This window comes from Equus asinus, chromosome 13 (assembly GCF_041296235.1).
Source record: "Equus asinus isolate D_3611 breed Donkey chromosome 13, EquAss-T2T_v2, whole genome shotgun sequence".
In the NCBI taxonomy this organism is placed as follows: domain Eukaryota; kingdom Metazoa; phylum Chordata; class Mammalia; order Perissodactyla; family Equidae; genus Equus; species Equus asinus.
In genome coordinates, this window is record NC_091802.1 from 61557780 (window position 1) to 61583911 (window position 26132).

Below are 26132 nucleotides of genomic sequence, written 5' to 3' on the forward strand. Positions count from 1 at the left end.
TCCACCCTGGGAGGAAAGACCACAACCTGGATGAGAGGCCTTAGCAATGGCTCCAGGGGGTGGGAAGGGCGTGGGGGGTGGGGGGCTGATGGGGACAACTGACCCACTCCACATTGGCCGCTTAGAGACGGGCACAGGAGAGGGCCCACTGTGCTGCCCCCCCTCACTGCCATGTCCCCCTCATGTCACAAGCCCTGCCAGCCCCCAGAGCCCCCACAGGTAAGGGCGGGCCAGGGACCCTGGGCAGGGGGCAGCAGGTGTAAACAAGTGGCCCACTTCTTCCTGGGGATGAAGCTTTGGTCCAAGGACCACCCTGGGGGTGTGGAGACCCTGGACAGTGCCCGCCTCCCCTATTCCCCTCCCTCTCCCCTCCTCTTCCCCGTGCACTGGAATTTTCAGGAGCGCGGGAGGAGGCAGGTGAAGGCCCCCAGGTCCCCTTAACCCAGGGACGGCCAGCAGGGGCAGGGGCTCAAGCCAGTAACCGGTCAGCTGTGTGACCGCAGCAGGCTTCTGAGCCCCCGCCTCTCATGTCCACTGGGCTGGGGGTGGTAGCCACGACCCCCACGATGCAGGGTGGAGAGGAGCCTGCACTGGGGAAGGCGCCTCCCAGAGCCCCAGCCCTCCCAGGGCCCCCACTGGCCTGCGCAGGAATGGGGGACCAACCGCACCCCAGCCCCACTGTCTGCTTGGCCTCTAAGGTACTAAGACGTAAGGAATGTCAAGGTGGGGCCTCGAGATCTGCGGGGCACAGAGCTCAGGCATCGTCCTGGTCACCTGGCCGCAGACTCTCCTGGCCACTCCACGGGGCACAGCGTGCTGGCCGGCGGGGACATCTAGGCCCCCTCAGTGTGGAGGGGCTGGCAGGACAGTAAACAGGAGCCTGCAGGGCCCCTTCCGGGGAGGAATGGGGGTCCATACAAAGTGAGTTGAGGGCTGGCCACGGCCCTACACTTGGTCCTGAGACATCAAGATCAGGAAGCAGAACTCCGGTCTTTCCAGCGTCAATGGGTGGAGAAACCCTGGGACGGGACTGGGTGTGCCCGGGGCCAGAAGGGGAAGTGAGCGTTGGTCCACTGGTGCTCTCTCCTCCTTGGCCTCAATTTATTTCTACTTTGTCTGTCTTACCACTTTGTGGATGCTCCCCAGATTATACATACAGTTTGGGGGACAAACTCTTGCTGCCCCCACCTGCCCCTCTAACCGCCTTCTCAGCTCCAAGCCCTGCCGGGGGGCACTTGCAGATGCCTGAGTGGGGTGTGACTGGCTTGGTTTCCAGAAGATGCTGTGTCAGACAGGACTCGCATCGCTGGTGTCTTTGGTCCTGGGCCCCAGTCTGCCTCCCAGAGCCACGCTCTCTACAGAACCTTCTCCAGAGTTGTCATGATTGCAGATTCTGCCTCCCTGAGTGGAGGCTGCTGGCCCCACATGGCATCGTCCACATTCAAGCCGATGTTCAATGGGCCAGGTGGCCTCTGAATTCAGATGAGGCCAGGAGAATGACTCTTCAGTGTGTTCACAAACGGGACTTTCCACCTGGGGCACCGGGATCCCATCCTGAGGAAGGAGGAGTGTCGGCTCGCTGCCAGCTTCCAGGCCCCTGTCGCCAAGCGCACATCAAAGCAAGCACGCGGGTGCTCGGGGAGGAAAGCCGATTTCCTTAATTTACTCACGGACGAAAAATGATTGAAACCACAGAGGAAATGATTCGAAATTGAAACAGCAAATCAAAGTCCGGGATGATCTGTAAGGCACCTTGTTCAATGGAAATGGGCTGAAATGGGAGGGACTGGGGCGTATGCTCAGGGAGGGTGCCGCGGGCCGCGTGGGCTACGTGAGCACTGGGTCTGCGATGCCGTGGTCGGGGTCGCAGGTGAAGGCGATGGTGACGGCGTAGCGGGTGCCCCAGAGGACCTTCTCCACCCGGTGCAGGTTCTCAGACCCCGAGGTGAAGAAGGACACCCGACCTGGGAGAGAAGGAGAGAGAAGTGAGCACAGAGGCGGCACACACGGCCATGGGCTTCAGAGGACCTGCCGTTCAGGCGGCCCCAACACAACAGTCGTAACAAATCAACACCACCAACCAGGAGAGCTGGAGCACTCACCCGCTCCAGGAAGGGCAGAGGCAGGAAGCGGGAGGAGGTCGGGGAGAAAGACCAGCAGCACCTAGAGCGCCAGCAGGCGAGCCCTCCACGTGGGATGAGGGCGCCCCCGCCCCGCCCCAGGGGCTCCGTGGTGGGGAGAGCCCAGACTTGGGGACCAGGTCCTGTGCGCCTGCCCAGGGTGCCCTGACAGCCTCGTCATCTCCCCGGGCCCGCCTCTCACAGCCTTTCAGGTCGGACATTAGGATCGTATTTCTAATCACATGCGAACGAAACGAAACCCGGAGAGTGAAGACAATGTTTTAACGGGGTCAGGAAGGACAAGTGAAGACGAGATGCTGGAGGAGCAGCTCCCAGCCCCGCGGAGACAACAGACAGACTTGGGAGGAGCTCCGAGAGTCCACGTTGTTTTCAGAGAACTCCGCGTCTCTGCCTCAGGATTTAACTGGCCTCACACAGGCCACTGTAGAAGTCTTTACGACAAGTGAGTTGACGTCACAAAGTCGTCAGGGATGAGGAGCCCAGGGTCCAGAGACTCCACGTTCCCGCCATGCGGCCTGGCTCCAAACCACCTTGTGTGGCCGTTTCACTTCCCCTCAAAAGTCACTGCCAGGAACTCCAATGCTTCCTCGCCTGTTTGTAACTTGACTCTAAACCTCTGGAAAGGAGTAAAGTCCGCCCCAGACGTGCGCTGCTTCCTGGTTGCCACAGAGAACCGCACCCCACCCAGAAACTGTGACACCACGGACACCTCTGGGTGTGGGCCGGGGACTCCCGGGACCTGACGTGGCAGCTGTGCCCTCCTCCAGGCCAGCTGGCTGCCCGGCAGGAAGGAGACGCTTCCCCAAAGAAATCTGGACTCACAGTGCCTTCCGAGGGTTATGTTTCTAAGACACTTTGTCCTCAGTTCCTTCCAGGTTTAGTCCAACCTGAGACATGGCACAAGCGGCCAGGCCCATCTGCACAGAGAGGCCAGAGGAGAGAAATCTCAGGGCAGAAGAAGATGACCTGAAGAAGTAATGACCAAAACTTTGCCCAACGTGATGAAAAACTTTGACTTTTCCATCCAATAAACTTAGCAAACCCCAAGTGGGATAAATACAAATAGATCCACATGGAGGCGCGTCAGAGTCAAACTGATGAAACGAAAAGGTGAGTCTGGAGGCAGCAGAGAAAAGGCACCTGAGAAAAAGCTGTGATGCAGATCTCACCTCCGCAAGAGTGGAACCAAGCAAAGCAGGCCCATTTCTTTTTTTCTTTTTTGAGGAAGATTAGCCCTGAGCTAACATCTGCTGCCAATCCTCCTCTTTCTTTTATTCTTTTTTTGCTGAGGAAGACTGGCCCTGAGTGAACACCCATGCCCATCTTCCTCTACTTTATATGTGGGACTCCTGGCATAGCATGGCGTGACAAGCGATGCCTGTGTCAGCATCCAGGATGCAAACTGGCGAACCCTGGGCCGCTGAAGCAGAACGTGAGAGCTTAATCACTGTGCCACCGGGCCAGCCCCAGCAGGCCCATTTATAAAGAGAAAGGAAAGTCCCATCACTCCAGAATTTCATAGCCAGTGACAATATCCTTTACAAAAGGTACAACGAGGACATTTTCAGAGACATCATCGCCAGCACTGCAAGAAACGCTAAAGGCTGAAGAGAAATGATAGCTGGTGGAGACCTAGTCTACAGGAAGGAGGGAGAGCGCCAGACAGAATAAGTAAGCGGGAAAATACAACACATCGTGGGAACTTCCACAAGAGACAATAAGCTATTTACAGAAAAATGACAGCTATTTGACATATCCTTATTTGTTGGTGAGCCGCGTGCATCGCCCTCCCTAGGCCAAAGGCCACGCTCCCGGTGATGTGCAGTGACGGACGCGCCTTACTGAACCCCGGGGCTGGGACTGGACAGGCTGATGTCACGAAATGACATCGCTGACTCACCTCTTGTCTACTTGGTATGCAAATTCTCTGACCCAAGCAAACCTGTACAGAAAAGGCCAGCACAGGCTCTACAATTTTCCCTACGGCCCTTTCTTATTTTTAATGAACCAGCAATTAAGCTCTCCACCTAAGTCTGACAGCTCAAAAGCCCACAGTAATTAAAATAGTGATAGGTACTACAGCAATGCCCTGGAGGAGCCCAGTGGCACAGAAATGATCAGCCGATGGGAGGAAATCACCCCAAGCAGGGACGGCAGGCCAGCTCTGGGAACCCACCCCCACAGGTGAAAGCAAAGACAGGCTTGTAGTTTTACTGAGGCCGTTGACTGTCTGATGGTACAGTAGCCCCCAGCTCCACAACCAGGAAACATTTCAGTGTTCAGAAAAAGGTGCTTTGTGGCTTCTTATTTTCTTCAGGAAACAACTATTAGCTTATCATCCACTTCCTTAAAGTGTCGGCACCAGTGGAAGAGTAAGGAGCACGTGGTGCTGGGACTCAGCACCAGGGCCGGGGAGGAGTGCCGAGCAGGAGACGCCGAGGGAGCAGAGCCCCTGACCAGCAGACGGCATCTGGACTCGACAGAAGCCCCTGAAACCAACTCCACCGTTTCCGTGAATGTAGCCCATTTTTATGAAGTTAGAGAAACGCAAATGGATTTTAATATCTTTATAAAATACAATGCACACTTGTGCTTGGATTTCTGAAAATTTCTGAAGTTAGTGTCAGGAGCATCCAAAGTCGGTCACGTGTCGACATCTTAGCAGGTGAAGTCAGAAACGAAGGTGAAGCTCGGCTGCAGGTGGCACTGAGGCCGAGTCCTGACCATCAAACACCCACTGGACACGCACCAGCCCTGAGGACTCAGCCCGTCCCTTCTGCCTGAGCTCCCAGGGAGGTGGCCCGACGGCTCAGGTCAGCCCCAGATGGGGTGCCCAGGTCTCACTCACCCCCAGTCTCCTCCAATCCCATTTTCCAGAGCAGCAGCGATGCCAGGCCCCATCACCATCCCCACTCGGCCTCCGTGGAGGGGTCCTTTACACCGCCGGGAGGACCAGCACTGCTTCCTCAGACCCCATCCCACACCATGGACTCCAGCCCTCGCACCCTGCACACAGTGCTCTGCCCCCAGGCTCTTGATCTGCTAGCTACAGGGTGGGGCCCAAGGTCTTCTCCAATCCCCCTACCCCAACACTCACAGCTGCAGGGGTCAAGGCCCCTCCACCTGCTGACCTGCGCCAGGCTGCACCCCTCTTGCACTCACCCCACTGATGGAGGGGAGTACCCCTGGACTGTTTAATTTCCTTTCTATGCCTTTTCATTTCCAAGCTACTTTCATGTCTGACTGAGGGCTACTCGAGGAACAGTCTGGACCCACTGTGAAGGACTGCCCCACGGCCCATGAGAACATTCTGAACCAAGGCAAGTGGACAGCCTCGCTGTCTGACTTGGCTGCCACTAGGCGGGAGCAGATGCCAGCTCCATGGCCAGTAAGCAGGTGAGGGTGATGCCATGGGGACAGGTGAGACACGGCAGCAGGTGAAGCAGCAGTGTAGTCTGAGGTGCTCAGGTGGGAGCCAAGTGGCTGGGCTCTGTCTGTGAGTCTCAGCTGCGGCTGGTCCGAGGCCTGGGCTACCCCTCAGGAAGCCCCCCGGGAGACCCCTTCTCTCCCCATCCCTCCCCCAGGACCTGGGCTTACCTTCCCCAAAAGTTCAAGAAGGGAGGGAACAATTCATTGACTCAACACGTGCTCACTGGGCAGTGCAGAGTGTCCGCACTGTCCTGGGGGCAGCAGAGGCTCTGGGACTACGAGGTCCAGGGAGGCAGGCCCTGGTGCTCAGTGTGGCTATGGGCATTATTAGGTTGGGAGCATCACCTCATCTGAAGCTGCTGAGTCCCTCTGGGAAGGGACAGAGCAGGGGCCCACTGCAGGGGACGGTGGTGGGACCACCTGCACACAGGGCATGGGCCAGGCTCTGGGAACACGCTCTGCTGTGATGCAGTGAGTGACCACAGTCAAGCCTGCCTCGCCTTCTGAGGAATGGGCCTCCTGGGTGTCGCGGGTGGATCCAGGCAGCTGCTGGCCGCCTGACATACAGCAGGCGCTCCATAAATGCAGCATCGCTCCCTTGAACCCCGCCCCACAGCCCCAGGGCCACCACCTGCGTGTCCTACCGGCTCTGGGCTCCACTGTCTTGTTGGCCCCCTCCTCCATGAACACAAACCGCCCCCCGCCGAAGTCATCCAGGTAGTCGGAGAGGTACAGCAGCGAGGTGTAGTCAAAGGAGCCATAGGTCACCTGCGGGCAAGGAGCAGGGGAGCACGTCACCCTTCAGAGTAAACGACATGTGTGGGCCTCGTAAATGAGCCACTCGGGGCCTTCACAACATCAGAAAAACCTCTGTCGAGCCCACATCATGCTTTCTGCCGGGGCTCCCACACAGCTCAAAGGCCGAACAGCCATGTTCCCACACAGGCGGCAAGTGCAGGGCGTGCGCAGAAGAGTCCGCTGGGGTGATTCTCCGGACAGTGGCCAAGCCACCTGCTCACCAGCAGGCCCGCCTCCCATGTCAGTGCACGGAACAAGCCGCAATGACAAGTGCGTCCGCTCTGTCTTCAGATGTGGGGCGACCTCAAGCTTTTTAAAAATTGTGGTAAAACACACATACCATACAATTTACCATCTGAACCGTTTTCAAGTAATTTTTTTTAAAGATTGGCACCTGAGCTAACAACTGTTGCCAATCTTTTTCTTCTTCTTCTTCTTCTCCCCAAAGCCCCCAGTACACAGTTGATTATTCTAGTTTTGAGTGCCTCTGGTTGTGGCATGTGGGACGCCACCTCAGCATGGCCTGACAAGCAGTGCCATGTCCACGCCCAGGATCCGAACCAGCGAAACCCTGGGCTGCTGAAGTGGAGAGCATGAACTTAACCACTCGACCACGGGGCTGGCCCCTGTTAACCGTTTTTGAGTGTGCAGCTCAGCAGCCTTAGGTCCATTCACACTGTCTTGCAGCTGCCCCCACCTTTCATCTCCAGGACTCTTCATCTGCCCAAACTGAATCTCGGTCCCCATGAAACAACAACTCCCATCCTCTCCCCGAGTCCCTGGTCCCCCATCCTACTTTCTGTCTCTGAGTGTGACTCCCCCAGGGACCTCACACCCCTGGAGTCCTACAGTATCTGTCCTTTGTGTCTGGCGCTCTCTGTGAGGACGTTCTTTTGGAAGACCATGTGGGCAGTGCAGAGCAGCAGGCGAGGCATGGGGTCTGGGTTCTGGGCTCACGTTAGCGTGGACCCTCTGGCCATCGACCCCCTGGGCCCAGTGAGGAGCGTAAACTGGAGGCGGCTGTGGTCTCTTTCCTACGGACCCTTGAGGTCATTTCACAGCTTCATCTGCAGGCCTCAGGACTTACTGCAGGTCAGGGCACCACAGCAAGGTGTTTTCAATGCAAGATTCTTAAGGTTTGGTTTAAAATCTCATTTAGATTTCTGAAGTGGACTTGACAGTCTATACCAGTCCTCGACTCCTGCTTCTAAGCTATTGGATTTAGAAATATTGACTCTTAAATGATTTTATTGACACCTGTAGGCATCATGGGAATAGGAGACAGAAGCCCCAGACCAATCTCACGTGACACCTTTGATCGAGGCTCAGAAAGTGCAAAGCTCTTCACCCCCCCGGCAATCATCTATACTCTCTGTCACCATCACAATGGTCATCTCCTGACAGGAGCGGGGCTGACCAGGAGGGAGGGGAGCAAGCCTGCCAAGGTGACCGAGACCCACGTGGCCTCGGTCCATGCCCATCACCTTCTCGTAAATGGTACTGTGTGACGCCCCACGTCACCTGTGGGGCTGGACTCTTTCTACAAGACCTGGGCTCAGCCCCATGTCCCCCACCAAGACCCCATCTTGGGCCCCCTCATCCAGCATCAGTTCACCAAACACCAAAGTGACGTGAATCTGCGAACCACTCGGGGCAGTGCTTCTCAAACAGCTTCAGCAGTGACCTCACATCCATCGAAACCGTACGTGAGCCGCAAAAAACATAAAAGGGGGGTCCCAGAGCCTCTCTCCTACCCACCGTCCCCCCCTCAGATACTTCAAAGGAATTCCACAAAAACCAGTGCCCTGGGGGAGCGGGCAGTCGGGAGGCAAGTGAATGCAGGTGGTCAGGTCAACGAACACAGGTGGGGTGACCAGGACGGCAAAGGCCCTCAGGGTTCTGCCTGGCATCTGTTCCCAAGGTGGCGGCTGGAGAGCTTTGCAGATGAGGAGTGGATGCCACTCCTGGGGTTCTGTCACATCTGAGGACGTCTTCTTGCACGTCCACCCCATGGCTGGACAGGCTGCCCTGGGTCCTGCAGGCCACCCCATGGCCTCCCGGCTCTGAGCATCACTCTGGGGATGTCTGAGGCTGCCTGATCGCCACTGTTGACTCGTTTTCCTGCCTGAAGAGATCTTCCTTACCTTTGATGTTTGATGGCTACGTTCAGTGTTGTTTCTCCTGAACCGAATCCTCCTGGTGCACAGAGGGCCGCTCTTCCTTTGTTGCAGGAGCTTCTCCAGAGCTCCATCCACGTGCGGGGCTCGCTTCTCCGCACACTGGGCGTACCTATCTGTGCTCCACACACCTCTTTGCCCTCAGTCTGTAATACCTTGTTTTTTCCTCTGCAATGTCTACAATTACCTTTCACCAAAGGTCTCACCCTGGTCCCCTAGTGAAATAATGGATGGTTCTCAATGGATCAATGGCTGCTAAGGCCATGAGGTGAGAGCAGATGGGGACCTTGATCACGGATGGATCGGGCTGACATCTGAACCTGATGATTAATCCCTAAGCCCCCAGGACAGGGGAACAGAGGCTGTGTGCCCCCAGGTGATGCTGGAAGTCCCACACCCCCAACCTGAATCTGGCCAAGCCCCCTGAACCGCACTGGCCCATACGGGAGCCACTGGCCACATACGGCTACGTCAGTTTAAGTTAACTCAAATTAACTATATTTTGGGTTCCTCAGTTTCGTTAACCATATTCAACTCCTCACCGGCCACATGTGGCCCCTCCTCCATCAAGCTCAGTCAGTCGAGATTAAACAAACACCGGAAGGTCTGACCAGATTTCAGAGCAGAAGCCTCAGCTGCAAGCTGCTGTCCACACCTGCTCTTATTGCTCCTCCAAACAGATCTGCTGATTTCTCACCTCGCCTCCTTTTGTTCAAGCCTCAGAGACAGAAGGGATCGACCTGGTCCCCTGAGCACGCGCAGCTGGGGCGACTGCCGACAGCCCTCAGATGCTTCCCACAGCACATCTCCCTGGGCGCCACACGGGGGCGCTGGCGAGCCAAAGCAGGAAGTGGTTGCAGTACAGGGGAGAGGCTTCAGTGGGGACTGATCGAGATCATCGATTAGAGGGGGAGAGGCTTCAATCGGGACTGATCGAGATCATCGATTAGAGGGGGAGAGGCTTCAATCGGGACTGATCGAGATCATCGATTAGAGGGGGAGAGGCTTCAATCGGGACTGATCGAGATCATTGATTAGAGGGGGAGAGGCTTCAATCGGGACTGATCAAGATCATCGATTAGACGGGGAGAGGCTTCAGTGGGGACTGATCAAGATCATCAATTACAAGGGGAGAAGCTGCAGTCGAGACTCATCGAGATCATCAATCAGACGGGGAGAGGCTTCAGTGGGGACTGATCAAGATCATCAATCAGACGGGGAGAGGCTTCAGTCGGGACTGATCAAGATCAATTACAGGGGGAGAAGGTGCAGTCAAGACTCATCGAGATCATCAATCAGACAGGAAGAAGCTGCAGTCGAGACTCATCGAGATCATCAATCAGACGGGGAGAGGCTTCAGTCGGGACTGATCAAGATCATCGATTAGAGGGGGAGAGGCTTCAATCGGGTCTGATCGAGATCATCAATTAGACGGGGAGAGGCTTCAGTGGGGACTGATCAAGATCATCAATTACAGGGGGAGAAGCTGCAGTCGAGACTCATCAAGATCATCAATCAGACGGGGAGAGGCTTCAGTCAGGACTGATCAAGATCATCAATTAGATGGGGAGAGGCTGCAGTCGAGACTCATCAAGATCATCAATTAGACGGGGAGAGGCTTCAGTGGGGACTGATCAAGATCATCAATCAGACGGGGAGAGGCTTCAGTCGGGACTGATCAAGATCAATTACAGGGGGAGAAGGTGCAGTCAAGACTCATCGAGATCATCAATCAGACAGGAAGAAGCTGCAGTCGAGACTCATCGAGATCATCAATCAGACGGGGAGAGGCTTCAGTCGGGACTGATCAAGATCATCGATTAGAGGGGGAGAGGCTTCAATCGGGTCTGATCGAGATCATCAATTAGACGGGGAGAGGCTTCAGTGGGGACTGATCAAGATCATCAATTACAGGGGGAGAAGCTGCAGTCGAGACTCATCAAGATCATCAATCAGACGGGGAGAGGCTTCAGTCAGGACTGATCAAGATCATCAATTAGATGGGGAGAGGCTGCAGTCGAGACTCATCAAGATCATCAATTAGACGGGGAGAGGCTTCAGTGGGGACTGATCAAGATCATCAATTACAGGGGGAGAAGCTGCAGTCGAGACTCATCAAGATCATCAATTAGATGGGGAGAGGGTGCAGTCGAGACTTATCAAGATCATCAATTAGACGGGGAGAGGCTGCAGTCGAGACTCATCAAGATCATTGATTAGAGGGGGAGAGGCTTCAGTCGGGACTGATCAACATCATCGATTAGACAGGGAGCAGCTTCAGTCGGGACTGATCAAGACCATCGATTAGATGGAGAGACAGCTTCAATCAAGACTGATCAAGATCACTGATTAGGTGTGACTGTGTCTAAAGAAGAACAAAAGATGAAAGAGGGAAATGCAGACAGTCCCGTTGGTCAAGAGATCTTTCCGTGAAAAGTGGGGAGAAGGAGGGCCTCCCAGAGGATGTAGGCCCACGGGGAGACCACCTGGCGGCTGTGTGGACGACAGAAAGGGGGGTCTGGTGACACCTGGTGAAGCTCACAGCTTGGGTGGAGACAGTCTGTGCATTTGTGAACAAGCAACAAAGGATGGGAACTGACCCCACACTTCTTCGGAACGTGCATTTCAGTATCTTTTCTTGTCACCATCACAAGAAACACATTTTATTTCCTCAACTGTGTCAACTAGATTTAGCGTGCACCCCAATCATCAAAGAGAAAGACGTTTAAAATCCTAAAAACAGAAATGCCGAAGAACAGATGCTTGGAAACCCAGACACAGCCGAGCTCGGGCAGCCAGGTGTGCTCCCCCTTCTACTCCTGCTGGGGCCATGCTGGAGAGCGGGACTCACCTTGTCCACATGAGCATGCCAGTACTCGTCGTGAGCCGTCTGCGCTTCTGTGCTATTGATGCGGGAGAAGAACGTGGGCTTTGTCAGGTATAGTGAGGATGCGCTGATGCCAAAAGCCTGGGCGATTGCGAGCTGGACCTTCTGCCGCACATCCCTGCAGAGAGGACACACGCGTCACCTGCAGCAGCATTGCCTCAGAGGAGAGAAGTCTCCACGGGTCCCACAGAGCCCACACAGCACTTTGCTACAAAAAGACACGACTGGAGGAAGGTGGAACAACGAACAGACGCGCACACAGCATCCCGCGCATGTGTGATGGGATATCAAGTGCATGACCAAGAAGCTGAGGACCAGTTCTTTGTGGGAATGACCACAGTACCAGGCAGCCCGGGGCAGTGTCTGTGGGGACAGACAGGAGCAGCAATACAGGGTAAGTGGCACTCCGCACACGGCCCATGCATTCCCAAGCAGCACAGAGAGGCCTGGAAGAGGACCCTGGCCCTGGACTGAGGGATACACTGTGCATGGTCACAGCCCAACACAGCAGACGGGTGGTGCCCCATGGAGACGCTGGCCCCTCCCTGGCACGTCAGGGGGGCTGAACTCCAAGCCACACATATGCAGCTGTGTGGCAAGGTGCTCTAGGGTACAATTTACCACATCAGCATCCACGGTGGGGGCACCAGCCCCTCCCTGGACTGCAGCTACCAGCAGAGCCAGGCTCCATGGAGCTACAGGGAGGCAACTCTTTCTGGGAGGCCAGAAAGCAGGGGAGCTGCTGGACAGGTTAGCCCACATCTATCAGGTGCACACATATAACTACATACCTACCTACATATGTACAGATACACCCATATCTACCTACTATGTACATAAATATGGATACACATATGCCTAAACACACACACACTGACCAACCTACAAATGTACATGCGTACACAAATATCCACCTACATAAGTCTACCTATGTGTGCACATGCCTACAACACACGTGCACACATACCTGCCTACACAGCTGCACCTACATGCGCACATGCCCACACGGGCCTGTATGCATATACTTACCTACATGCATACATACGTGCACACACTTACATGCATACTTGGACACACACCTACCTACAGATGTGCATACCCACACACGCACACACACCGACCTGCATGTGCACACACATTCCCACTTGCATGTGTCCATGCCTGTACACATATGCACACAATACCTGGCTATATGTGCGGGTGCGTGTACATACACGTATACACATGCCTGCCTGCGCATGTACTTACACTCATATGTACACACATAGCTACCTACATGCATACTTGTCTACACACATGTGCACATACCTACATACACAATACAAACCAATATACATCCCATACACATGCACAACACATGCCTGCATGCAAAACTACACCCACGTGCATACCTGCCTATGTACACACAGCACAGCTACATACACACACACACCTCTACTTAGAAAGATGTCTGCACACATAAACGTACCTACATATCTGCTCACCTACGGAACATAATAAACTAGGTCCTAAAACCATGTGCCCAGTGGTACAGCCTGAGCACAACAGTACGTGAATCAGTCTAACATTTCCAAACAACTGGCTGATCCTTCGACATGCATGTCACTGGCTAAAGGGTGCCCCCATCCAGGCAAGGGCTCTAGCCGGGGATGCATCAAACTCTTCTAGGGACCCCCCTCAAAGTCATCTCAGTAAGTGGAAGCTTTATCTTACTATCAATGATAATGTTCATGGACCTTCTGCTGAACCAACAATTACATTCAAAGTGTTTCCACCCCTTCAGTAGGGTATGAGGTATTACGTTTTCAGTACCTCTTATCAACTAGGTCATAAACATTTTTTATGGGAACATCATTTATTTAGTTGGCTTAATTTTCTTAACCTTTGTTCACCTTCAGGCCTCGAAGCTTTGCAAACAGCATTCAGCCAAGTTTTGGAGTTGAACAAACTGAAAGAATTTAAAAGCTCATGATAGTCTTCCCTTTTTTCATCAAACAACAAACTCTTTTTTTGTATGATGCATTGATAATTAATAGACTCCTTTTGGAATTGATGCTTAGTTTTGCTCCAAATGGCAGACCACCTTTCTACGTGATTTTCTGCTTTCTTTGCTAGCTTCTTCCCTTTACTTCCACAGGGTCAGTGACCCTCACAACTTGTCAAATCCACACCAACTTCACATTTCCATCTGGGAAGTCAAAGAGAGAGCTCTGCCTTTGCTGGATACGCCTGCCTCCCATTTCTCGGTTTCCGTTACAATGACGGCTCCTGTGGGTCCAGTGCGCCAGGGTGCCCACAAGGACAGTCAGCCAGTTTTCACAATTCTGGCTTCTGCCCATCACACTGCACGTTCTCCCCAGTGTTCAGGTGACAAATAGCAACCAAGAAAAAACTGGAAGCAATTTGGTGGTTTCACCTTCTGCGCTATCCAGAAAAAGCCAGAAACAGTAACTTAGAGTCAAATAAAACTATCAGGAAAAGGTCCCGAGTGTTGGCGGTACACTGACCAACCCTACAACAATCCGAGGCGGTTTTCAGGGAATATTTCACACTGAAACGTTGGCCTTGAACATTAGCCTTAAAGCTGATCTCAGACGCAGTTCCTTCCAGCTCCACAAGATTGACAAAGTGGTGTATTTTGCATTTTGTGTGAATTATCAGAATCCTTTCATGGGAGACAGGCACAGCTCCTCTGATGACTGAGATGTCACTGACTTAAGAGTTCCCCCCAAAACTTTGCTCTCTTGTTTCAACAAATACATTTTCTGACAATCTAGACCATAAATGAGATCACACTGACATCCCGTGTTGGGAATAGTCTTGTCTCAAAATGTCCCATGTCTCAAAATGCTCAGTTTTAACTATAGAATACATGATGTTAAAAAAAGATCCTAGTGGTCCTCTCTAAACACAGCCATCTACTTTACAAACACTTTTTGATAATATATTTTTGGAAGTTTTAATTATTTTATTTAACTGTTTATTTTAATTGGTTGATTATTAGTTATTAATTATTTTAATAATCATGTTTTATCATGTGAAACAATAATTATATTTTACTGGTGACGTTCCTTTCATTTTCCCTCTTTGATTATTACAGATCTTTATTGAATCTGAAACTTTATCAGAACATGACGGGTGTCCTGATGGAGTCCGCGTTTAGCGCTTCCACCCTTTACTTGTCCTTTGAGCGCTGTCTGCATCCAGCATTCACACAGCTGGCAACAGTACTCAGGCTTCTTGTTGCAACAGTCAACTTAGTTTTTGCTCCAGAAATACAAACTCTGTTTTGCTCATGCTGCCTTGTGCCACAGGCGTCCCGGGATCTGTGCGAGACCCCCGACAGCCCAGGTTGTGGTTGAGACCGACATCCCTTCCTCTCCGTAGGTTCAGGGGATTCATGTTTATGATACTCAAACAGGACATAAAATCCTCTGTTTTCCCTTCATTCTGAGTGTTCATTTTTACATTCATAAAGCCTTGAATTCATAAATATCGAAATAGTGGGGCTGGCCCCGCGGCCGAGTGGTTAAGTTCACGCGCTCCGCTGCAGGCGGCCCAGTGTTTCGTTGGTTCGAATCCTGGGAGCGGACATGGCACTGCTCGTCAGACCACGCTGAGGCAGCGTCCCACATGCCACAACTAGAAGAACCCACAACGAAGAATACACAACTATGTACCAGGGGGCTTTGGGGAGAAAAAGGAAAAAATAAAATCTTTAAAAAAAAAAAAAATATCGAAATAGTGCTGCACACTTTCTACTGAACAACCACCACAGTGAAAAAAAATCAACCAGTGAGGCCAGCAGCACTAGTCACAGGGTGATCACAGACCGGGCCCCTAAGCCACCCAGCGCCTGGCTCCAGGGGCCCCGAGGGCGGGTCAGATGTCACTGCCTCACGACACCCAGCACCCAAGGCTGAAACCACTGAGCCACATCAGAGTGTGGCATCAACTGACAGCACCAATTATTGCTGTTGCTACTTGTGCGTAAAGAGGTCATCAAACCTTCTCTCTGGACCAGCAGCTGCTTCACTTTCCAGCTGTTTCCCTGGAAACGTGATAAAGGGGATGCAGCAGCTGTGTTTCCAGGCCACATGGCTAAGGTAAGAATGACCCCTGGTGGTTAGGGATGGAGGACAGGTGCTGTGGTTATAAAAAGGCACCAGGGGTCCTTGTGGTGACTGAAACATTCAGGACCCTGAATGTGAGGTCCTTGCACGACCCACACAAGTGATAAAATTGCGCAGAACTAAACACACAAATAACAGGATCTGGCAGACGGGTGGGTTGTCTTGGTGTTGATTCCTTGGCGTCACGCTGTACTCTGGTTCTACAAGTGTTGGGCTGGCTCTTAGGGCCGTTACAAGAGCTGCCGGCCCATTCGAGGCTGGGTTTGCCCTCACTGGAGTGGTCTCACCCCCAACATGTGAGCTGTCATGAGGGGCCAAGAACAGGCCCAGGAGGACGTGAGGCGACGTGACCTCCGCTCAAGCTGCTTCCTGGCCTGTAACCTTCCTCGAGGTCATGTGAGCGGAATCATCTCACCGGATCCACAGCCACCGAGGCAGGTGCTGCCCTTTGCACCACTTACTAACCAATTAACATCCACGGCTGTTCCAGTAACTCCTACTAGATGTTGGCCTGGCTTGCAGAGAATGCAGAGGGAGCCCTGTGCCCCTGCGCTCACAGCACCCCCCACCACGTCTGACCTCACCATTTCTCTCCTCCTCACCGGTATAACTGGAAGTCCTCTTCTGAGAAGATATTTTGTACTTTATCCCCAAAGTACCTGTGAAAAAATAAAGTGTTAACAAATGTAACATTTTATTCATTTTTCCTTTAAATTCAGTCTCTCCTCCAGCTAACCAGCACTCCCTGAGTATCAATGTGTCCTCATCTGGAAGCTGCGCTGTTTCTACAATAAGGATGTGATCAGAGGGAGGGTGGGAGCCCACCTGGCAGAGGGAGGTGGCACTTCTCCAGGCTGGGAGGATCAGACTCTGCAGGCTCCGTGGCCACCCGCACCTTTAGGAGCCAGGCCTGCCTCTCGCTTCTCCCATCTCTTCCTCTGACCCCATTTCTCAGCCCTGGGCAGGTCTCAGTTTCCCAGGAAGCCCTCAGTGCAGCACCAGACCGTTCCCTAATGCGTGGTGAACAAGGATCCTGCCCCTCAGACAGGCCCCCAGAGAAAGCCACACCTCTGGTCCTCGCCTGGCTCGTGTCCCTGACAGCTAATGTCACAGTTTACCCAGGACTTGAAGCCACTCAGGCCCAATACAAACCTCACTCAGGCGTCCCCAGCTAAGAAATGCACGGAGACGTGAGGTCAGGCCGCACAGTCAGGGTCGCGGCCCCTCCGGGCTCTCACCTGTACAGGTTCACAAAGTGCCTCCCGACAGACAGGGCCCCCGAGTGCAAGTCCAGGATGGACGCCTGGAAGAGACATTTGTAGGGCAAAGGGTGAGGGCTGTGGCCGCGGTGAGCGGGCTTTAGGGCCCTGAAGTCAAGCACGAGTCACCAAGATCCATCCCACATACAGCCCAGGTCAGGGAGACAATGCACACTGCTGGGTTTCAAGAAAAGTTGGACCCAGGGTGTGTGTAGGACGACCTCTTTCTCTGCTCCCTAAAGAGCAAAGACCAAACCCTTTAGTCTAACGTCCTGAAAACGGGCCAAAGACAGCCCCTGCAGATACATCTGCAAACTCTCGCAGCTGAAGCGCATCCCTCCCTCCCCTCCCCTCTTCCTGCAGCCTTGCTGAAGTATAACCAACACACTATGATCTGCCGTGATTAAAGTGTTCAGTCTGGTAACTTCTGATGTCAGTGTACACCCGCGAAACACCATCGCCAGCAAGATGATACACATCCTTCACCCCAAGTTTCCCACCACCACTTCGTAGTCCTCCTCCTCTCTCCACTCACCCCTCTCATCCCCAGGCAACCACGGATGTGCTTTCTGCCCTACAAGATTGATGTACATTTTTTAGAGCTCTAGGTAAATGGAACCATGGGGGCCTGTACTCTTTTTTGGCCTGGCTCCTTTTCGCTCAGCATAACCACTTTGTGATTCACTCACGTGGCTGCAGGCATCGAGTGTCCGTTCTATCTTATTGCCAAGGAGCAATCATTTCGTTTGAATGTGCCACAACCTGTTGGTCCAGCTACCTGTGACGGACATGCAGGCTATTCTCAGTCTCAGGCTCTTACAAGTAAGGCTGCTGTGGACAAGTCTGTGTGGACAGACACTTCATTCTCTCGGTGAACGTCTAGGGGTGGACTTGCTGGGTCATAACTTTTCAATAAACTGCCAAGTGTCTTCCACCCCCGAGCCCCCGCCTCTGTGGGTCCTTCCCCATGTCCTAGGAACTGCTGTCTTTCCTCGCTGATGCAGAGACCAGCCCAGGGGTTTGCTTGAACATAATTTGGGATAAAAAATGTTAACTGAGGGGCTGGCCCAGTGGCGCAGTAGTTAAGTTCACACGTTCCGCTTTGGCGGCCCAGGTTCGCCGGTTCAGATCCCGGGTGCGGACCTACACGCCACTTATCAAGCCATGCTGTGGCGGCATCCCATGTATAAAGTAGAGGAAGATGGGTATGGATGTTAGCTCAGGGCCAGTCTTCTTCAGCAAAAAGGGGAGGATTGGCAGCAGATGTTAGCTCAGGCCTAATCTTCCTCAAAAAAAAAAAGTTAACTGAATTTACAGGCATCAAACCTGGTTAATCCACCACAAGACAACTTCCTGAGTGAATGCTGAGCAAAGAGAAGACAAGTCCAGGCACAAACAGGTTTTTAATAGATATTCCCCCTGAACTGAACCAAACTGAAATAAAAGGAGGAGCTTAATTTTCAGAACTTAAAAGAGTTTGCAGAATAAAATTATGTGGATAATCATAGAAACACTTAAAAATTCTAGCAGAGTCTGTGAATTAATCTCCCTAGGGGTTTCGAAACACACGTGTAGACTGACTCGAGTCTGTGTTGTGACGGTAATTCAGCCATCACCAAACCTACATAGAGAGAGGCATCTTCCCACAGTTCCACACGCTGGGTCCATGTTCAGGGAGCCACACGAGAATTGGAGCTCACGTCAGGTGCCCTCGGGGCCAGGGCACCCAGAGGCTGCACAGGAAGCAGGTGAGACGCAGGGCTGCACTGGCCCTGTCTCAGTTCCCTGCAGCTGCCGTAACTAATGGCCACAAACAGCAGGCTTCAAACAACAGGAATCTATCCTTTCACAGTCTGGAGGCCAGACATCCAAGATCCAGGGGTCGGCAGGGCCACACTCCCTCCAAAGGCTCCAGGGGAGGCTGCTTCCTTCCCTCTTCCGGCTTCTGGTGGCCCCAGATGTCCCTTGGTTCGTGGTCACATCCCTCCGTCTTCTGCCTCCATCTTGTGGCTTCTCCTCTCCGTATTTTCTCCTCTTCTGTCTCAAATCTCCCTCTGCCCTCCTCTTATAAGGACCCTCGTCCCTGGGTTTAGGGTCCACCCTGACAGCCCAAGATCATCTCATCTCAAGATCCTTAGCTTAATGACATTTGCAGACCTTTTTCCCAAGGAAGGGCCCACACACAGTTTCTGGTGGATGCATCTTTCAGGGGCCAGCACTGGGTCCCGGCAGCCTCACACCTGGCGCCAGGGCCAGCACTGGGTCAGTGGGGCCCCCGCTGGGGAGGGTGAGGAGCTCCACCAAGCAGGTGTGTCTCATTTCCCTGCAGCCCCTCCCACTGCCACTGGCCCTCCTCTTTCCAAGGCTGGTCATCCTCCTCATTCGGCTCCTAACTCGCCCTCCTCAGCTCCTGGCCTTTGACCTCCTCCGCCTGCCCCCACCCAGCCCAGCTGTCTAAAATGCGAACATGATCTGAATCAGGCCAGCTGGGAACCCAGGAAGAGAGGGAACACTCTCCCTGCCACTGAACGTGGCTGCTGTGGTCGATGCTGGGGAGGATACAGGGCCTGTCCATGGTGGGGCTGGGGGCACCCTGCACATCAGCTGCCCTCTCCTTCCCCTTTCGGGAGAGCAAAGTCAAAGGGAAAAGAAAACTGAAGCAGATGGCACGTGACTCACCCCTCCATCGGATCCTCCCAGTGACAGCCCCTTCTCCGCTATGCTGTGGGGAAGATCATTTTAGGACAGAATTTAGTCAGTAGAATTACCTATGCTATATCTAGGCAAATTTCAATTAGCACGATTCATGCAATGTTAACAGATTACTTAATGTTTATGATATAAACACAGGTCTCAACTTTCAAAGCTAAGTGAGTAAATGCCAATATTTCATCACTGTCTTGTTAACAACATGACATAGTTTAGGAACAACTGGGCTTAATTTCCATCTTTAGCATCGAGACCTGCGGCTGGGTCGAATGGCTGAACTACTCCCAGTGGGTCCATTTGGGCTGACGGGCCCCTCTCCTGCTCATCACAGCCAGGGGACGGGGCGCTTGTCCTTGGTAATCACCAGCTTATGAGGTAGAGGCCGTGGTGGCCTGTGCCAGACCTGGCAGGACCATTGAGTCACTGAAGACGCAAGAGCTTCTAGCACCATTAACAGATGCTTTGAGGCAGCCCAGGAAACTGACTGGGGGATGGACCAATCCCTAACGCCAGTGGCCACCCCCCCAGGAAGACTCTACAGTGTTATCTAGAGAGAGGAGGCCTGTCTCCCCACTGGGACCCTAGGCTCGACTCACAGGCAGAGGTGGACAGCAGCTCGAGGGCAGATGTGGCTCCACTTGGCGTATATTCCTAAACACAGTTTGTGTCTGAACAACTTGTCAGAAAGGCAAAGCTTTAAGGTCTTGTTTTTGAAATCTCAATGAGGAAAAATCCAGTGCCCACTGCTTCCAAGCAGGACTCGCTGCTCTGTCATGAGTCACACTGGTTGGCTGAAGGGCTGACCCTAACCAGTTTGGAGAGGAGAAGGGGATATTGCCTAGGGACTCCCTGCTGCTGCCAGTGTCCATAGGGCTCCCCCAATAGCTGAGGGGGCGGCATCTCACCAACCTCCTGTAGGGGTCACAATGGCTTCCCCTGGAGAAAGCCTGGGCTTCTGGAAGGTTCCATCAGCAACTATATCACTGGGGGCAACAGCCTTTCCTTCTAGAAATTGGAAAAGCCCACCTTTGCCCTTGGAAGCACACAGAGAAATTCTTACGGAATTCTAAATGAACTCCTTACATCTTTTTAGTAGCGATTCTCTGCTTTCTGCCCCACAGCCACCCTTTCCCACTTGCTTGAGACAGAAGCTCAGAGATGCGTCTCACCTGCGAATCCGCCGGGCTTCATCCCTGGTGATGACGGCGTCGGTGACACCCCGACCACACTTCCTAGGGGAGCAGCCTGGAAAGAGACGAGCCAGGATGAGACACTGACCCCACGCCGAATCCTGACAACAACGCATTTGTTGAGGACTTACCTGTGGGCGGCCCTCCCCAGGGACAGTAGAATTTTGTGGTTTGAGGCCTCGCCTTCCACAGGATTAAGGGCATCAGATTTGGCAAATAAAATCTAGGACACCCGGTTAGATGTGAATTTCAGATAAGCAACAGTGACTTTTCAGTATACATGCGTCCCATGAAGGGACATGTCAACATCTCACTGGGTGTGCCTCATGCTGGTGGCCTGCACCAGGCAGGTCTCTCAGGAAGTTCCTGGCACTCTATTTACCCCTGGGAAGACAGCTTGAGAGCCACCCCCGAGTGGCACCCATGGCACCATAGAACCATCACTGACCGCAGGTCCCGCATTCCTAAGCTCCTGTCAGAAAGTCCCTCCTGGAGGACCAAAGCTGCGCTCAGTTCTAGTCACTGTCCCTTCCCAGGTACCCTGGCAAATGCTGCTGCCAAAGGCACTCGTCAGGGTCTCCACCCCACACTCCCTCTAGCTCTCTGCACCCGGGACCTGCAGCTGCTCACAGAAAGGGTGGAGAAGCTCGGATGGTGATGGGGCCAGCATCGGGGTGCCCGGGGCCAGGGTCAGGTGGCTGTGGCTAGGGTCAGGTGGACAGGGCCAGGGTCGAGGTGGCTGGTGCAGGACGAGGCAGAGCATCAGAGATGGACGAGCTCAACAAGCTCCTCGTGCTTCGGCACAAAGGGCAGGCCGGCTCCCTCGCACCAGGTACGTCAGCTGCCTCACAGGAGGTGCACCATGAGACACGTCTTGGCTGACGAGATGGAGCCTTGAGACACTCACAGGACATGCTGGGCTGGCTAACCTTTAGCTTTTCATCCTTTTTCCCTCTTCCTGCCTGGAACAAGAGCCCTGTACCTGGAGGTGGAGCAAGCGTCCTGGGACCACATGAGCCATGTGCTGAGAGGCTCAGGCCCGGGGGGCTCAGAGGGCTCCAGGCTGGCCTACGGTGCCTTCCTCTGGGCCTGGTCTTGTGGGAAAAATAAAGTTCTACTTGGGGGTCATCAGGGGAGGGCTGCCTCAGTTCCATGGGGCCAAACACAGTCCTATTGATATAGGCATTTTTATTAATAAACAAAAAGCCAGACATGTGCTTTCTATCAGGGTTACTCCCTGAACATAATGACATAGATGGGTCGAAAGTAAAGGCAAATATGATAACCAAAGGAGGCTTGGGGAGCAATATGTCCATCCAACAAATGTGCTTTAAGACAAGAGTCACTAGACGGAAAGGAGGGCACCCAGTGACAACAGGGACAATGCACCAGGAAGGCAAGTGTGACACAGCCCCAAACAACATTATCTCAGACACAAGGCAGCCCAGGGAAAGACCAGCCAGGAGGAGCTGCCAGATCCACGACCATAGCAGGGCTTCTAACTTGCCTCTCCTGGTCATTGACGGACGAAGGGGACAGAGATCCATGAGGGCATGGAGAGTTTGTGCACATGAGCTGGGATTAGGGGAAATATATGGAACTCTGCATGTGATTGTTAGAAAACACGTTTTTCCAGGTACACATGGAACATTAACAAAAACATACTAGGTCAAAAGGAAAGTCTGAACCAATATCAAAGGATCTATATCATACAGATTACATTATCCAGCTACAACGCATTCAGGTTAGAAATCAATTTTAAGAAAGAGAGCGCCAAAACCCCACGGATTTTGAAATATCAAAATCCAGCAGCTACACAACGTGTTCAATGTGAATAAGCATAAGAGCATAATCTGGGTGAAAAAGTTGACGATGTCAGCGCACACATGTGGGTGTAAATGCACGCAGTAACACACACCGACTAGACACACGCCCAGGGTGGGCTGAGCCTCTCAGCCTCACCAGGAGCCTGCTGCCCTAACTAGAAGCCCCTCCAGCATGACGGTCCCTTCCTTGCTTCTCCCGCCTAGGTGAGGAGAGGGGGCAGGCAAGGGGGGCGTCCAGAGGCTTGAAAATACACTCCAGCTATTTTTTTGCATTGTGGTAAACATACATAACGCAAAATTTACTGTTTAACCATTTTTAAGTGTACAGCTCAGGGGCATTAACTACATTCACAGTGTTGTGTAAACATCACCACCACTCGTCTCCAGAGCTTCATCTTCCCAAACTGAAACCCGGTATCCATTAAACACTAACTCCCATTCCTCCCTCCCCCTCATTCCAACTGTTTTTATGTTGATAAAAATGTTGTTTTAATGTTATTAAATAGGTAGGAAGAAAATCTTCAGTCCTAACCACTGAAAAATATTTTCTTGAAAGCTGGGACATTAGAGGGAAAAAGTCAATAAAGACAGAGAGAGCATCCACACAACAGAACACGTTCCTTTTCCTGACCACTGACAGGGGAAAGGACACCCCTATTCCTTCATCCCTGCCAAGTGAACTACACTCCACCCCTGACCGTTAAACTCGCTGGTGCGCATCACACCGGCGCCCCTTGGTGGAAGGACTTGGCAATCTTTTCTTGGTTCAAGTCCAAAGCATTGCTCTGAATAAAAAAAACAAACTGAATTCTGTCTTTGAAACCCAGTCACTCAGGCTAGGTTTTTTAAACTGAGAGAGCATCCAGGCAGCAGGGAATGTGTACGAAAATACAGCAGCCAGAGGAGGGCAGAGGGCAGCAGGGTCTCCTGTGGCTTCAGCCTGAGCCAGCGGAATCAAGGAGGGGTGCACGCTCTCCAGGGTGCTGAACCCCACTCATCCTGACACGGGCTCCGCCTCTGGCCTCCTCTGGGCACAACCCCCAAGGCCCTAACCCAGCCGCTGACCACTCCTTCCTCCTGCCCACATCAGGTGGGTGCCAAGATGGGACACAAGCCTTGTGGGGAGGGTGTCTGGTAGTGATGGTCCTTGCTGCAACATTTTCTGCAGTGACAACACTCTAGCACACTCTACAACCAGTGCCTTTTCTGGTTTCATCTTTCTCATCCCGACCTTTCCAACTATATTACATCCCTCCAGGCAAACCGTTTCTTCCATTAGACAGTGCCCACAATGTGGGACACGTCAGTGTAACGCCAGCCACACCTGGACAGTGACCTGTGGGCCTGGCCGTGTGCAGGACCTAAAACACCTGCACTTCCCAGCCCAGGTGTGGGCTAACCAATCTGGAGCGGGGGGAAAGGTTGTTTGCTCCCTCCCCTGCCACATACACCCCACTTTCAACCTGACTCCCACTAATTCATTGTAGCAAAAGAGGGATGCATTTTGAATGCGAGGCATTTCATGCTAACGCGTTGCCCTTTCCGGGATCACCACTGCACCTCGTACCTTCAAACCTTCGGTGACTGTCATAGTCCTCGGAGCAGGGCACCTCAATGAACCTGCCCAGTAGGACCTCGCTGCGGTGAGCCAGGACCTCAGTGACGCCATCATCGCCCCCTAGACTGCCCCAGAGTAAGAGTGCAGTGAGGGCAGCACAGGCCCCCAGGGTGGCGGCTCTCAGCCACTTCCTCTGCGTCTCCCTTGGTGCCCGGACATTCTTCATGCTGAGAATAGAAAACACAACCCGGTCACCCAAACACAGCTGCGTATGCTGAAAAGTCTGACCACCACGACCAGAGACCACACCCACGCTTAGTTACAGCTAGCTTAAACTGTTCCTACACTAACTGTTGTAGAGCCACTCCAGGGGCACTCACCAGCCTGGGAGGACATCCAGGGCAACGTGGCCCCCGCCCATCTGACCAGGCAGGGCTCACTGTGCCCCTTGGGGAACAAGATGAGCTGCCATAGCACAATCAGGAGGACCTTCAACTAGAATATACAACTACGTACTAGGGAGCTTTGGGGAGAAGGAAAAAAAAAAAAGAATTGGCAACAGATGTTAGTTCAGGCACCAATCTTAAAAAAAAAAAAAAGGAGCTGCCAGTCGGTGTCCTTCATGGCATAGTCAGACTATTTGGGGTGGATATATGATCATTTTAAATAGGGACCACAGATGCCCTGGGGGGGGGTCTGCCCAGCTCAGAAAGATCCCCATACCTAGAACTGCTGTCCAGCCTCCAGCCCACCTGGCCTTCTCTGATTAGACCGGGGTGGACACCTGACTCCAGTGGGCTCGTCATTTCTCTTCCCTAAGAATTCTCAATCAGGGAGACTGCCAGCCCATGTCAGCAGCAGATGGCTGGAACCCTAACCTGCAAGTGCAGAGCTGTGGGCAATGCATTCTCCTTGAGACAGCCTGGCTGCTGAGACAGAAAGGGATGCAGAGGGAGGTGCAGAGAAACAAGAGATGAAGAAACAGTCTCCTGGGCCAGATCCAGATGCAACACTCCCCTCGGGTCTCCTCAAAATAAGCACCCCTTTTCAGGGCAAGCTGGCTCAAGCTGCACCCCGAAAATCTTGCAAAAACAGACAGGAGCTGCTTTCTAGCGCTGGGGCAAGGTCCGTGGCCAATGGGGCAAGCACCACCACCCGGTGATTTGTCCTGGAGTGATTCAAATACACCGGGCTCTGAAAGCTTTAGGCAAAATCCCCTCAAAGGCTATGTGATGACATGGTCACTTATTCATTCATGGGGCCATCAACCGTGAGCTCTCTTGTGCACAGAGCTAAGGAAAGGACACAGGGAGGAGATGATGGGGGCTCGAAGCCCCGTCCCCATGCAGGAGGCCGGCGTGGAGCCTTCTGTACGCATGGAGGAGGGGCTCGGGGAGGGTTTCCCCACCCGGAGTTCCGGGCCACCTGCTCCGAGCTGAGCTGAGCAGTACGTGCTCCCTACTCCTGGCACAGCCACGTGGACCAAGGACGCCGGCGTGGTGGGATTCTGTAGGCCACGCCCTCCTGGTGACCACACCCCTTACGCAACCCAGTCGCCCAAGCACTGGTCCCGCCTGTCTTGGCTAGGCCACGCCCACGGGACAGCCCCGTCAGCCAGACCACCCCCACCTCCACAAAACCCGCCCCCCACCCCCGGTAGGCCCCGCCCACCACGGTCAGGCCTCGCCCACACCACGGCCCCGCCCCCACGGAGGCCCCGCCCACCACCGAAGACACCGCCCACCAAGCCCCGCCCGGCCCGCAGCAGCCCCGCCGGCCAAGGCCAGGCCCCGCCCACACTGCAGCCCCTGCCCTCCCCGCGCCGCCCGGTACCCGTTCGGGCGCCGGCGCTCGGCCGCCCCGCTGCCTTCGGGCGCCTTGGGCGCGCCCCTCCGCTGAGGGGCCATCGGTCAGGCCGCCGCGCAGCCAGAGCGAACGCGGGAGACGCCCCGGGCCCAGGACGAACGCGGCGAGACGAAGCGCGAGGCCGGCGCGGCCGGGAACAGAGCGACGCGCTCGGCCGTC

General features: G+C 53.6%; 1 protein-coding gene across 2 annotated transcripts; it reads right to left on the bottom strand.

The window, feature by feature from the left end:
- Positions 1 to 1635: 1635 nt before the first annotated feature.
- Positions 1636 to 26080, bottom strand: OGFOD3 (2-oxoglutarate and iron dependent oxygenase domain containing 3). Of its 2 annotated transcripts, XM_044744307.2 has the most exons (9): positions 25941 to 26080; positions 24117 to 24334; positions 20703 to 20778; positions 19504 to 19546; positions 16804 to 16868; positions 16168 to 16224; positions 11397 to 11550; positions 6215 to 6338; positions 1636 to 1964 (listed from the first exon to the last, which is right to left on the bottom strand). In XM_044744307.2, exons 1-9 carry the CDS (start codon positions 26012 to 26014, stop codon positions 1828 to 1830), a joined length of 948 nt encoding a protein of 315 aa, XP_044600242.2. In that variant the 5' UTR covers positions 26015 to 26080; the 3' UTR covers positions 1636 to 1827. The 2 variants fall into 2 exon arrangements, with proteins under 2 accessions (XP_044600242.2, XP_044600243.2); XM_044744308.2 differs by lacking the exon at positions 6215 to 6338.
- Positions 26081 to 26132: the final 52 nt, after the last annotated feature.